The sequence below is a fragment of the Macaca thibetana genome, chromosome 18 (assembly GCF_024542745.1).
Source record: "Macaca thibetana thibetana isolate TM-01 chromosome 18, ASM2454274v1, whole genome shotgun sequence".
Lineage (NCBI taxonomy): Eukaryota > Metazoa > Chordata > Mammalia > Primates > Cercopithecidae > Macaca > Macaca thibetana.
The window spans coordinates 26,235,892-26,249,526 of NC_065595.1; the positions used below are offsets into that span (position 1 = coordinate 26,235,892).

General features: G+C 40.4%; 1 protein-coding gene across 1 annotated transcript in view; it reads left to right on the forward strand.

The window, feature by feature from the left end:
* MBD2 (methyl-CpG binding domain protein 2) overlaps positions 1–11,069 on the forward strand; it is a 70,683-nt gene extending 59,614 nt beyond the window's left edge. The window contains exons 5-7 of the mRNA XM_050767888.1: positions 1,188–1,365; positions 5,992–6,130; positions 10,599–11,069. Of these exons, the coding sequence (XP_050623845.1) occupies positions 1,188–1,365; positions 5,992–6,118 (305 nt within the window). The 3' untranslated portion in view covers positions 6,119–6,130; positions 10,599–11,069. The remainder of the gene's footprint in view (positions 1–1,187; positions 1,366–5,991; positions 6,131–10,598) is intronic.
* Positions 11,070–13,635: the final 2,566 nt, after the last annotated feature.

Here is a 13,635-nt window from a genome sequence, read left to right on the forward strand (position 1 = left end):
TATGTTACAGGGATGCTGCCATGTAGTATATTATCTTAGATTTTTTTCTGTGTAAAAATTCTGGTTTTAGGTTAGGTTCATCACAGAAGCTAACCCATGTGCTGCTTTTAGCACTGGATGCGGATGAGTAACAGAATTTCTCAAGCTTCCTGCTTATAGCAGCATCTGGCCCTACCACCTGCTCTTTCTCTCATCCTCTTACCACAAGAACAACTAACAGCTCTCCTTCTGCCCCTCCCTCCACAAACTGGTGCTCTAAGTAGCAGTGAGAACAGATGCACTTTGGTCCAGCAACAGCAGCCAGTGGGATCTGGGGTGGAAAATTCAGTCACTGGTCTACCTTTCGTGTTATATGAGAACTGCGAGTTCTAGAGAAGAGTTTATTTTTCAAGTATTAAAAATTTGGCTTCTAAAGCTTGATATATTGAGAATTGCTCAAAAATCCTCATAATTCATGGTTAGATTGTTGCCTTATCTCTTTATGTTCTTGGAATGTTGGCCTTAACTAGTTAAACAGGTTTAGGACTTTAACCATTGCATTTACATGTGACACGGTGCCAGTATCTTACAAGTAATCAAAGTGTGCAGTTATTAATTCTCTGATTTTGGCTGTTTTGTTAGGTTTATGAGAAAAGCTGTTAAAGCCACAGGTACAGCTTGCTTGCATTGGCTTTTTCTTTGAATCCCGAGACAAAGAAGATAATTGCTGAGATATTTCTGGAAATTAATGTTAAAAGCTACAAGGAGAAACTATACCAGTCCTCTAGGAATACATTAAAAGGGATACTTGAGTATAGTCGCTTCACCAGGTCTCACCTCATTAAAATAATTAACATTGCTGGGGAAATATAGCCAACTTTTTAAAAGTTTAGTACCTTGGAAAATGTGTTTTACAGTTCTGGTAATGTATTATTAAAATGCTCAGCTATAAGCTTACAGCAAGCATGAGGATTTGTTTTTTAAAGTAAGAAAAAATGCTCAGCTATTTTGTTACTATTTCTTTAGTGTGAATTATTTAGTGTATCATACCTATTGAGTAGATATATTATCTTTTGCTGCTTTGTTTTATATCGGTTTTACATATATGATCTCAAATATATATAAAAATATCAGTTGTTTTAGGTCACATAAAGTTTGCTCAGCACATTGAGACATTTCCTTTAACTAGTACTTATTTCTCATTGCAGGAGTTGGTCCAGGTAGCAATGATGAGACCCTTTTATCTGCTGTTGCCAGTGCTTTGCACACAAGCTCTGCGCCAATCACAGGGCAAGTCTCCGCTGCTGTGGAAAAGAACCCCGCTGTTTGGCTTAACACATCTCAACCCCTCTGCAAAGCTTTTATCGTCACAGATGAAGACATCAGGTAATGCAGTTTAACATGACTTCATAAACTTGGGTTTTTACATTTGGGTAAATTTTATGCTGTTCATTAGGTTCAGTGGCATAGCTAGTAAGTGATATACCACCTAGAAAGTTATACTTTTTTTTTTTTTTTACAGAGTTTTACAGAAACTGATGGAAGGTGAAAAAAGACCATTATAACAAATACATGCTTGAAAGGGGTGTAAATGCTGCATGCCAGGGATATCATCATGGTCATGTCCAAAGGACAGGCACCAGATCAGTTATATTCCCTAAGCATCATTTTTACTGTGTCTTTTGCAGTTTGGGATTCTGACTTTCTATTCTAAAGAACCTCTTTCTGACAGACACAGTGGCTCATGCCTATAATCCCAGCACTTTGGGAGGCTGAGGTGGGAGGATTGCTTGAGCCCAGGAGTTTGAGACCAGCCTGGGCAACATAGTGAGACCCCATCCCCACAAAAAATTTTAAAAAATTAGCCAAGTGTGGTAGTATGTAATTGTAGTCCCAGCTACTTGGGAGACTGAGGTGGGAGGACTGCTTGAGCATGGGAGGTCGAGGCTCCAGTGAGCTGTGGTCGCATCCCTGCACTCCAGCTGTGGCGACAGAGCTAGATCTTGTCTTAGAAAAATAAAAATAAATATAAGGAACCCCTTTCACTCAGTCATGCCTTTTCTGATTGCTTCCTTCATTGGTTTGTCTGGAAACCAATCTCTCTTTAAATCAGATGATAGTGATGCTGCCCTTAAACTTACTTGTGACACAGTAGAGCAAGAAGAGAAGCAAGTAAGAAAGAAGAAACCACAGGTAAAGCAACAAAACAGAGTCAGGAATGAGGCAAGACGCAAACTATTTACTGACACCTTTCACTCTTTCTAAGGCTGACTCACAAGTTAGGGTTTCAGCAGCAAATGGTAAAAGGAAAACATCCAACTCAGATTGGTAGAACCCAGAAAATAGAAGCAAACCATTGCACAGGAAAAGCAAAACTACTCCAGTTAGTAAGACCACAGAGCAATTCTTATATGGGTTTTATGACCTCAATATCATTACTTTATAGTGATACTTTATAGTGATACTATATAGTATATTGCATTTTCTTTAAAAATATGACCTTGTGTATACTTCACTATTTCTGTCCCCTGAATGTAAATCAGTTTAATTAGAGTATTATTCCTAGACAAAACTAGCAGATGGCACTTTCGAATCATGTAATTTTAAAATGTTTTATATTTGTTATTTTGTTTGTTTTTTGAGATGGAGTTTTGCTCTGTTGCCCAGGCTGGAGTGTAGTGGCACAATCTCGGCTCACTGCAGCCTCCGCCTCCTGGGTTCAAGCAATTCTCCTGCCTAAGCCGCCCGATCAGCTGGGATTACAGGCGAGCACCACCATGCCCAGCTAATTTTTTTATTTTTAGTAGAGACAGGGTTTCACCATATTGGCCAGGCTGCTCTTGAACTCCTGACATCATGATCCGCCTGCCTCGGCCTCCCAAAGTGCTAGGATTACAGGTATTACAGGTGTGAGCCACCACACCCAGCCTATATTTGTATTTTTTTAAAAAATCCATACAAAGTTGACATGAAAATGTTTTTAAATGGGTAAGTCTATCTAGGTTTATAATGCGAAAGCCCTTCTTGGGTCTTAAAGTAATTATTTTGCAAAGATAAAAAGTGGTACAAAGTTGTATTCATATGCCTTGATTGCATATGAATATGAATAAAGTTTCTTAAAAACTTTATTTTTTAAGAAAACAAAATGTAAAAAATCAATGAAAGGAATGAACTTGCTCATTGGATTGTTCTTACCCTTGAGGAAGAAAATTACTCCAGAGACAAGTTCTTTTCCATCTTGAATGAATACTGAATCAGCAGGGATTCCGCCAGGTCCTTATGTGTGTTGATGGAGGTTCTCTGAGTTATATCACAGGAATGTTGATGGCTTCAACACCAGATCTTTTGATAGTTGAGGAAACTATCTCAAAGCCAATTCTGGATGATTTCCTTTTTGGGTAAATTTGTCTAACAAATTGCTCATTTGATTTAATTGTCATGACAGAAATTAGGAAGCAAATACTCCTTGTTGAATTAGTACATGTTCAAAATAAATTACTGCAAATGGAACTGTTACTCTTTATCTAATTGTGTATGCAATAGTCTGTCTACATTAAACCTCCAGCTGAAGACCCCAACAAGATATATCTCAAGTATTTTTAGCATATTTGATACTATTTGCATTGATGGGTAGTTTTGTTTTTTCATACTTTGTAACAAATTCTCACAAACTTTGCAGCTTAAAACAGCACCCATTTATTAGCTCGAAGTTCTTTGAGGTCAGAAGTCTGGGCCTCGTGTGACTGGGTTCTGTGTTTGGGTCTTACACGTGTCACTGGACTGTGTTCCCTTCTGAAGCTTGGGGTTCTCTTTCAAGCTCATATGATGGTTGCAGAATTCATTCCTTGTGTTTTAGGGCTGAGGCCCCTGTTCTCTTGTTGGCTATGGGATGGTGGCTGTCTTAGCTCCTGGAAGCTGCCTGTAGTTCCTTGTCTTGTGGCTCCTCCATGTGCCCCTTTATGCTCCCGTCAGGAAGATCCCAGCTCCACTAAGGGGTCCTATTAGGTCAGGCCCACTACAGTAATCTCTCTTGATTGACTCAAAATCAGTTGATTGGTAACCTAATCATGGAGAGATATACCATCATATTCACTAGTTCTGCTCACCCGTAAGGGGAGAGAATTATATAAAGAGTGCACATAGAGGTGGTTTTGGGGAAGGGGGACTGTTGGGGACATCTTACAATTCCGCCTACAGCAATGGGCAAATGATTAAATTTCAGCTTTCACAAATGTGGAAAGTAATGCTCAAGATAGAAGAAAATCAATGGGAAATGTTAGAGTTTAAGATAAAATTCTCCATCCAAATCACTGCAGATGGTGCCATTTGCTCCATTTTCCCCATGTTCCTAATGAGGTTACTCTAGGACAGCTGTGGAGATTCTTGTACTCTTATCAGTGAGAGCCTGCCAGTGAAACTAATAGGTCATTTGTCATAAACTTTGAGTCACTGACCCAGAGGTGAGACTAACTGTATAAGAAATAAACAAATATGTTCTGCTTGACCCTGTCCCATGGCATGAAAATCTGTCGGACTCCAGTTTCTTTTAATATGACAGAGGCTATAGAGCTAAGACTGACCCAGTGACAGCTTCCCTCTTTGAAAATTCATTTAATAAGTGGAAGTCTATACTTTTTAACTCTTTGTGGTGTTTTGGAGTTTCATAAAGGTATCCAAAGTTTTTGTGGGAAGCAGTACATATGTGTCACCTTCACTATCTTGGACATAGTCTTATTTGGTCAAAGGGGTGTGATCTTGAGTAGACTGAATATGACTTGGCAGCTGGTTGAGTCCCTATGGAGTGAATACTCAGGGACCCTTAGTGCAGTCTTCTATAGCATTGCTCCTCTACCCCTCTGCTGTCCCCGGTTTGGGAATTGCTGCAATCTGTCTTCCTCAATTATTGGTAGAGAAAATTACTTTTTTTTTCAGTAGAACCCTTAGTATATTCCTTGTTGCATCTTCATTTCCCTTTCTGCATTTTTCCTTATCTCCTTTCTTCTGGTCTCAGGAGGTTTGCCCCCTTTTCTGTTCTGCTGACCCTCCTCTGCCATTGCCTTCTGTTCTTGTTCCCGCTGGAACCTTTTCCTACCAGTCTTCTCTCCTTCTCTCTTCTCTTGTCTTTCTTCAACCTTTGCCTCTCTATTTGGTTCTGGATGTCACTTTATATTTACCGAGCTTTGCTTGCTAGACCCGTATTAGGAATTTGTCTCTTACCCTCTGGGGGCTTTACTTTCCTTTTTTTTTTTTTTTAACTTTTTGAAGATAAAGTGTATACTGGTAGCCTTTCTTCCTGTGCTTTGTTCTTCATCTAGTGGTTCAGAGCCTTTTTAATGACTTGGAGTTATTAACCCTCACTTTTGAGGTTCCTTTGTAATCACTGAGACACAGAGAAACTCATGGCATGTTCTTAAGCAACTCACTTTCTCAGTAGAAGAGAAGCTTTCCAGTGTCTGTCCTCAGTGTGCAGAATCATGTGGTCTTGGCTCCTTCATGCTGACCTGTTGCCTGCAGACCTGGGAACTCAGGAGAGAGCTCTCTCCTAACTAACCTAGCCACGGAATGTCAATCAAATCCCAGCTTATCATGTCTCTGCTTTCTCCATCTTTCTCAGTGCTTCCATGAACAAGTCACTTTTCCTTTGTTATTTATGTTCCCTCCATCTTTTATTCCTGCTTCTAAGTTATTTCTAATTGTCCTTATAGGAATAAACCCAAATTTTGACACAGTCGACATTTTCAAAGTTGAAGAAAAGGTCACTGACATCAATCTGCTCTTTCTAGAATTTCATGTGTGATGAGGGATAACTGCCTGTGTGAATATTCCTCTTTTTGGCAAGGCTCATTGGTGAGATTTGATTTATGTTTAGAAGCAACTTCTGCAAAATCTGAAAAGGAACTCTATTCTTCTTAGAAATTTAATGATTTTGAAGTAAGGATGAACTTCTGTAGCAGCTTCATATTGTCATTACTTGCCAAATTATCAGTGCCTTTTTATTCTGTTTTTAAAAAGGAAACAGGAAGAGCGAGTACAGCAAGTACGCAAGAAATTGGAAGAAGCACTGATGGCAGACATCTTGTCGCGAGCTGCTGATACAGAAGAGATGGATATTGAAATGGACAGTGGAGATGAAGCCTAAGAATATGATCAGGTAAACTGACACCAGAGAGAGTGACTTGGAGCTTAAGATGTGTTTTCTTGGCCGGGCACAATGGCTTCTGCCTGTAATCCCAGCACTTTGGGTGGCTGAGGCGGGCGATCATTTGAGCTCAGTAGTTCAAGACCAGCTTGAGCAACATGGCAAAACCCCATCTCTACTAAAAATACAAAAAATTAATTGGGTGTGGTGTTGTATGCGTGTGGTCCCAGCTACTCAGAAGGCTGAGGTGGGAGGATCACTTGAGCCTGGGAGGCAGAAGTTGCAGTGAGCCAAAATTGTGCCACTGTTCTCCAACCTGGGTGACAGAGTGAAACTCCATCTCAGGAAAAAAAAAAAATGGTGTTGTTATATTTTCTTGTTATTTTCCCTTTAGCTTCCTCCGCAGTGAATGAAAAAGCTACTCCTCTGCTTGGGTTAGGCATGTGCTGTTGTTTGGTTCTTCTCTCTGGATTGAAGGACCATATAAGTTATTGCATCCTTTTGTTCCCATTCTGGGAGGACATTCACACCCCTGCAGTCACTTGCAAGGGATCTAGTCTCCTTTATTAAAACCGGGTGGAAAACCTCTAAGGTGTCATTAGAGAAGAGCAGCAGCAGAAGAAAAGGACTTTGTCAGGTAGGGAGGAACGGCCCCAGGAGAGGAAGGTGACTGTCATCTCCATCACAGTAGCCTGTGGGGCATATTGCTTCTCTTTAAAGTTATGGTGGCAAAGTAGCAAAATCTCTTTATTTTTCTTAGGTTCTCCCTAGCACAGATTTGATGTGGGGAGAACAAGAAGGACACTGAAAAGCATAATAAATACTTTACCTTAAAAAATACACAATTTTAGGCTGGTTTTGGTGACTCATGCCTGTAATTTCAGCACTTTGGGATGCCAAAGCAGGCAGATCACTTGAGGTCAGGAGTTTGGGACCAGCCTGGCCAACATGGTGAAACCTTGTCTCTACTAAAAATATAAAAATTAGCTGGGCGTGGTAGGATAGCTGGAATTTTGTAATTGTAGCTACTGGAGAGGCTGAGACACGAGAATTGCTTGAACCTGGGAGGCAGAGGTTGCAGTGAGCCGAGATTGTGCCACTACATTCCAGCCTGGGTGATGGAGTAAGACTCTGACTCAAAAAACAACAACAAAAATGCACATTTTGATCTTATCTCAAACTCACATTCCAGGCTCATTGCTCTGTGCCGTGGGCATACTTGTCTTCAGAGGAGCACATGCAGATCTCCAAGGCTTTCTGTTGCGTCTTGCTTCCTGGCTTCCATCCTGCTTTATTTTGGCAGGCCATGTCTTCCTTTTTGCCAACCCAAAACCAATTATTTATTGTTTCCTTTGAAGCCAAAACAGAGGGAGAGATGGGGGTGCTAATGTGATGTCAAGGGTCAACAAAGCCTCTCTGCGAAAGTGACATTTATGTTGAGCCTGAAAGATACATAGGAATGAGCCAGGGGAGGTTTGGGTAAAAGTGTTCTCATTAGAAGGAACAGCAAGGAGAAACTTGATTTCTTTAAGGAATGAAGAAATTATCCATGTGGTTGGAATGTAGTACGTCTGGGGAGGGGCGGGGGGAATGTGTGGGCGGTGAACCTAGTCACCTAGGACCTGTGGGTTGTTAGAGAGATTGATGACTGCTTGAGATTGATTATGAAAATTAGTAGGAATCACTGAAGAGTCAGTAGCATGATCAGATTTGCTTCTTTGCAAGAGCCTTATGGCTGCTACATGAATACAAGAATTGGAGTAGGGAAAGCTTGGAAGCAAGGAGACCAATTGGGTGTTGCTGCAGTAGTCTCACAAGAGATGATGGTGGCTTTAGGAGGATGTTGACATGCCAATGGGTTGGGAGAAGAGACGGGTACATCTGAGATGTAGCTGGAGAAAGAATCACGTGACCAGGTGACTGCCTGGAAGTGAGGGTGAGAGAGTGGTGAGGATGCCTCAGGGTTTTCACTTGAGCCATCACTTGAGCTGGGTGAGAGGGAACTCTGTTTGGTAGGGGAACAGGCTAAGGGTAGGGATTGCACGGAGGGTGAGTTTAATTGTTAACACAATTTTCCCCTTCCATGAGTGCCTTTATCTTAATCGAGGAGTGGTTCATGCCACAGCAAGACCAAAATCCAATAGTACATATAATGTCTTACATTTACATGTCCATCCATGGCAGCACTTCTGGATCACAGTTTCCTGACCATACAGAATCATTTCAGGCTGGGTGTGGTGGCTCACGCCTATAATCCCAGCACTTTGGAAGGCTGAAGCGGGTGGATGTCCTGAGGTCAGGAGTTTGAGACCAGCCTGGCCAACATGATGAAACCCTGTCTCTACTAAAAATACAAAAATTATCCAGGCATGGTGATGGGCACCTGTAATCCCAACTACTTGGGAGGCTGAGGCAGGAGAATCTCTTGAACCTGGGAGGCGGAGGTTGCTTGAGCCAAGATCGCGCCACTGCACTCCAGCCTGGGCGACAGAGCGCGACTCCATCTCAAAAAAAAAAAAAACATTTCAATCCAGTTCAGTGCTATTTTAGCTCTTTTTCTCTTTTCTTATTGAAGACATGAAGATGCTGTGTTGATACTTGGATTTTGTTTTCCAAACTGGCAAGGATGTATTTATGGGCTTTGATGAGTGTACTTAAAATGCTGGAAGTCTTTCAGAGGGAGGTCTGAAGTGTGTTTCTGCTGTCCACGGCTTCAGCTATGCTGTCTCTGGAGCACAGAGGGATCTGGATCTCACCTAATCCAGCTTCTGCACTGTTGCTTCAGAATGGACTCTTAGAAAGCCCTTCTGTTCTGTCAGGGCTTTTTTGTTTTTTTCCAGACTTTTCTCATGAAATTATTTCAGATAATCAAGGGTCACCTAATTGAGGTTTTACTAGACTTCTGCTTCCTTTTTTAAAAATTCTTATTATTTTCGAGATGGAATTTTGCTCTTGTCATCCAGGCTGGAGTGCAGGGGTGCAATCTCAGCTTACTGCAACCTCTGCCTCCCGGGTTCAAGCAATTCTCCTGCCTCAGCCTCCCGAGTAGCTAGAATTACAGGTGCCTGACACCACACCAGGCTAATTTTTTGCATTTTTACTAGAGACGGTTTTTGCCATGTTGTGCAGGCTGGTCTTGAACTCCTGACCTCAGGTGATCTGCCCGTCTCAGCCTCCCAAAGTGCTGGGATTACAGCGTGAACCACCAGCCAACTTTTGCTTCCTTTACGGATTACTTTGCAGGTTGGCATCAAGGCTATTCCTGAGCAAGCCTGTGTTGTAGGCACTGGCACTATACTTATATAGAAGTTGGCAACTGCTCATTGCCTTGCACAAATGTGGATAATAGTAATAACAAACTAATATTGAATGATTAGAATTTTAATCAGGTCTTTAAAAGTAGCCATTATTTTGGCATGTTAGGTAGGGAGAGATTCAAATTATGTATGCAATCTTCTAAACTTGAGGATGGCATTATTAGACTAAGCCATTAGACTTGTAGATTGGAAAGGATTTAGATGTACTTCTTAATTATGAAAATTACATTTACCTTACTCAAATAACACCATATATACCTAAAAGTTTTAAGAAACTAAAGGACAACCACATGACTTAATCAGCTGTCCATGGTAACCTGTGGTAAGGTAGGACTTAGTTGAGTAAAGGGTGGGACAAGGCCATCTTCACGGGCTCATAAGTGATAACCAAGGTCCCTTCAGGTCGGCCGGCCTCATCATGCCTCACCTCTTTCTAATCCTCCTTATTAGTAAGGTGGATGTTTATTCACTTATTTATTTGGTTAGTTAAATAGCAGGTTGCAATTTACTGTGTTACTTAAATTTTACAATCATAGAGAAATGCCAGGATATTAGACAAACATTTTAGAAGTGATTGTAAGAAGATGACTATAAAAACAAAGGTGTGAATATATTTAGCTATACATGAGATAGGATATCAAATACATAAATAGTTCAATTTGCAGTTGCACAGTGCCATTTCATCCAGGTTAAACAATAGGAAGACTCGGCACATGCCTGTCATCTGTAAATGCTCTCATGTGAAAGAAATTGTGAAGTAAAATAAAGTATCTTGAGTAGAAATTTTTCTACATTTTCTCAAAATATATTTGGATTGTTCTGTATCTATTCTGCTCTTTCATTCGTATGCCCTTTGAATTCTCTTTTTATTCTGATGTAGATAATTGTAGTTAGAAAATATTTGCATAAACATATAGAAGAATACATATGATTTCTTTGGAAAATTAACAGGATAATAAAGGTTATCATCAAAATAAAATGAAACAATGAGGGGATATGTTGAGCACTTTTTATTTATGAAGTGCTGTAACTAAATGTTCATCAAGGCTGTAAAAACATGGTTCTATGTGGAATTCAGTCTCTAATTCTTTTTTGAGTATTGCTGACCTCTCACCTGATAAATCACGGGATTACTTAAGTTTGTTCTTTTTTTTTTTTTACAGGTAACTTTCGACCGACTTTCCCCAAGAGAAAATTCCTAGAAATTGAACAAAAATGTTTCCACTGGCTTTTGCCTGTAAGAAAAAAATGTACCCGAGCACATAGAGCTTTTTAATAGCACTAACCAATGCCTTTTTAGATGTATTTTTGATGTATATATCTATTATTCAAAAAATCATGTTTATTTTGAGTCCTAGGACTTAAAATTAGTCTTTTGTAATATCAAGCAGGACCCTAAGATGAAGCTGAGCTTTTGATGCCAGGTGCAATCTACTGGAAATGTAGCACTTACATAAGATATTTGTTTCCCCCACAGTTTTAATAAGAACAGATCAGGAATTCTAAATAAATTTCCCAGTTAAAGATTATTGTGACTTCACTGTATATAAACATATTTTTATACTTTATTGAAAGGGGACACCTGTACATTCTTCCATCATCACTGTAAAGACAAATAAATGATTATATTCACAGACTGATTGGAATTCTTTCTGTTGAAGAGCACACACAATAAAGAACCCCTCGTTAGCCTTCCTCTGATTTACATTCATCTCTGATCCCTGGGCCTTAGGTTTGACATGGAGTTGGAGGAAGATAGCGCATACATTTGCAGTATGAACTGTTGCCTCTGGACATTGTGAGAATCGTGCTTTCACCAGAATTTCTAAGAATTTCTGCTAAATATCATCTAGCATGTGTAATTTTTTTTTCCTTGCCTGTGACTTGGACTTTTGATAGTTCTGTAAGAATAAGGCCTTTTCTTCCCTTGGACATGAGTCAGATACACAAGTACCCTTCAGGTGTTACTAGAAGGCGTCCATGTTTATTGTTTTTTAAAAACAGCATAGTTTATCCTTGTTGAAGCGACATCCATGCAATCTTTTATCTATATTTAACTTCCAAATAAAGACATTAAAAAAAAAAAGAATGTTTGGCACTCTCTAACGTCCAGTAGCTTACTGAGTTAACAGGTGCAGGTCAGACTCTTGGCTACAGTGAGAGGCAGCTTCTAGGCAGAGTTGCTTAATGAAAGGGTTTGCAATACTTTACAAACCATTACCTGTACCTGGCCTGGCCTCCAAAATATTAACATTCTTTTTTCTGTTGAAACTCGTGAGTGTAACTTTCATACCACTTGAATTTATTGATATTTAATTGTGAAAACTAGCATTACATTATTAAACGAGTCCTAAAATCAAAACATACTTAATCTGATACCGAGGAAGGGAGGGAGTAGTTATAAGCAAATTAAAACAAATTTTGAGAGATAGAGCAAAAGTAAAATCATTCTATAGGAAGGATGTGTTTATTTCTTAACTCTTGAGTTCTTTTAAAATTAGACCCTAAATTACGCAGTCAAGGGTGTGACCAATTCCACATGAGTGTCACCTGTACATTTTATTATCACTACCTCCAGTTCCCAAGGCAGGGAAGAAGAGGGGAATAGTCAAAGCAATATGACTGGCTAGGTTTGGGCTGCTGTTTTTCCTGGACCTTTATGCCAAACTACATAAACACTTCTTGGAGTTCCTGATTTACACTCAACTTTGATCCCTGGACCCTAGGGCCATTAGTTTCCTTAAAGCAGTCCTGCTGGTGGATGAGCAGAGAAACTTGTACACCCTGGAGGCCAACTGGTAGAGGGTGCCTGCCCTGGCCCCATCAGACTGTCCCAACTGGGGTAGGGGTGAGGATCATAGTGATTTCTTTTTAAAAGCTAGTGTGACTAGTGAGAATGGATGTCCAAGGGCTTTTCTCTTCCTCCCCTGAGTCCATGATTCTTCATTTGTGATCAGGGTTGGGGTAACTTCAGCTTGGTGATCATATATTCTTCTTACAAACCAATCCAGCCAAGATATATGTGCTTTTCTAAACAGCTTGTAAAAGCAAAAACACAATGTATACACATATAAAACTTTGTGTGTTTTTTTGGTTTTTTTGCTTATATACTTCACTCAGGTGGAGAACGAGGTATGAAAGCCATTATATGGTGTCCCTTGGGGACCATGCCGTAAGTCCAGGGTGTTCCCAGTATACCCACAAGACAACATGTTCAAAACTTCATCACCTGGTCCCCACAAACCTACACCCTCTTCCATTCCCTCACTCTGGTAAAAGCAAGCCATCTTCTCCAGCTGCCCAAGGCAGAAGCCCAGGAGTGAGCACAATGCTCCCCTTTCCCTTGCTTCTGACTTCTCATCAATCCTATTAGAACTACGGACTGCACCCCACATCTCCTCCATCCCCACGACCACTGCCTTCATATGAACTGCCTTTCCTGTCCCCTTGACTTTCAGTGGCTTCCTTTTTTGCTCATCTGTCCACTTTCTTCCCCTTCCCTCTGTCCATCCCCCTTTTTTTCACTCCATATAGTCATCAGAAAGATCATCAGAACAGGCAAATGTGACCGTATTATTTCCCTCACTTATCTTTGTATGCCGTTTAGAGTGATTTTTAAGAGCATGCACTTTGAAATTAGGAGAACCTGTGTCTGAATCCTGATTTTGCCATTTGTATGACTTGTCAGGTTATTTAATCTCTTTGAGCCTGTCCCTCCTCAGTGAAATAGGAATAATAATACCTACCTCATAGAGTTGTTGTGAGGATTCAGTGAGATGGACTGTTTCTAAAGTGTGTAGCACAGTGCCTGGCACATAGTGGGTGCTCACATTGGAGCACACTATTGTTCCTATCCCTGCAGGTGTGAGTTTTACATCCTTTCCAAGAGGCATTTGCTAATAACCCTAACTACCGCCTATCCCTGTGACACTGTATTCTGCCTCAGCACCTTGTTTATTTCCCTTGTAGATATTTTCTAAATCTGTATTTTATTTATTTGTTGGCTTTTTGTCTATTTCTCTACTAGAATGTAAGCTCCCTGAGAGCAAGGATGTGTTTGTCTGATTTCCCGTTACAGCCCCAGCGCTTAGCTGAGTGACTGGCACCTAGTAAACACTCAGTAACTGCTGAATAAATGGAATAATGGTCAAAAGGCTCTTCATGATCTGATCCCTACTTCTCTGTCTGGCCTCATCCTGC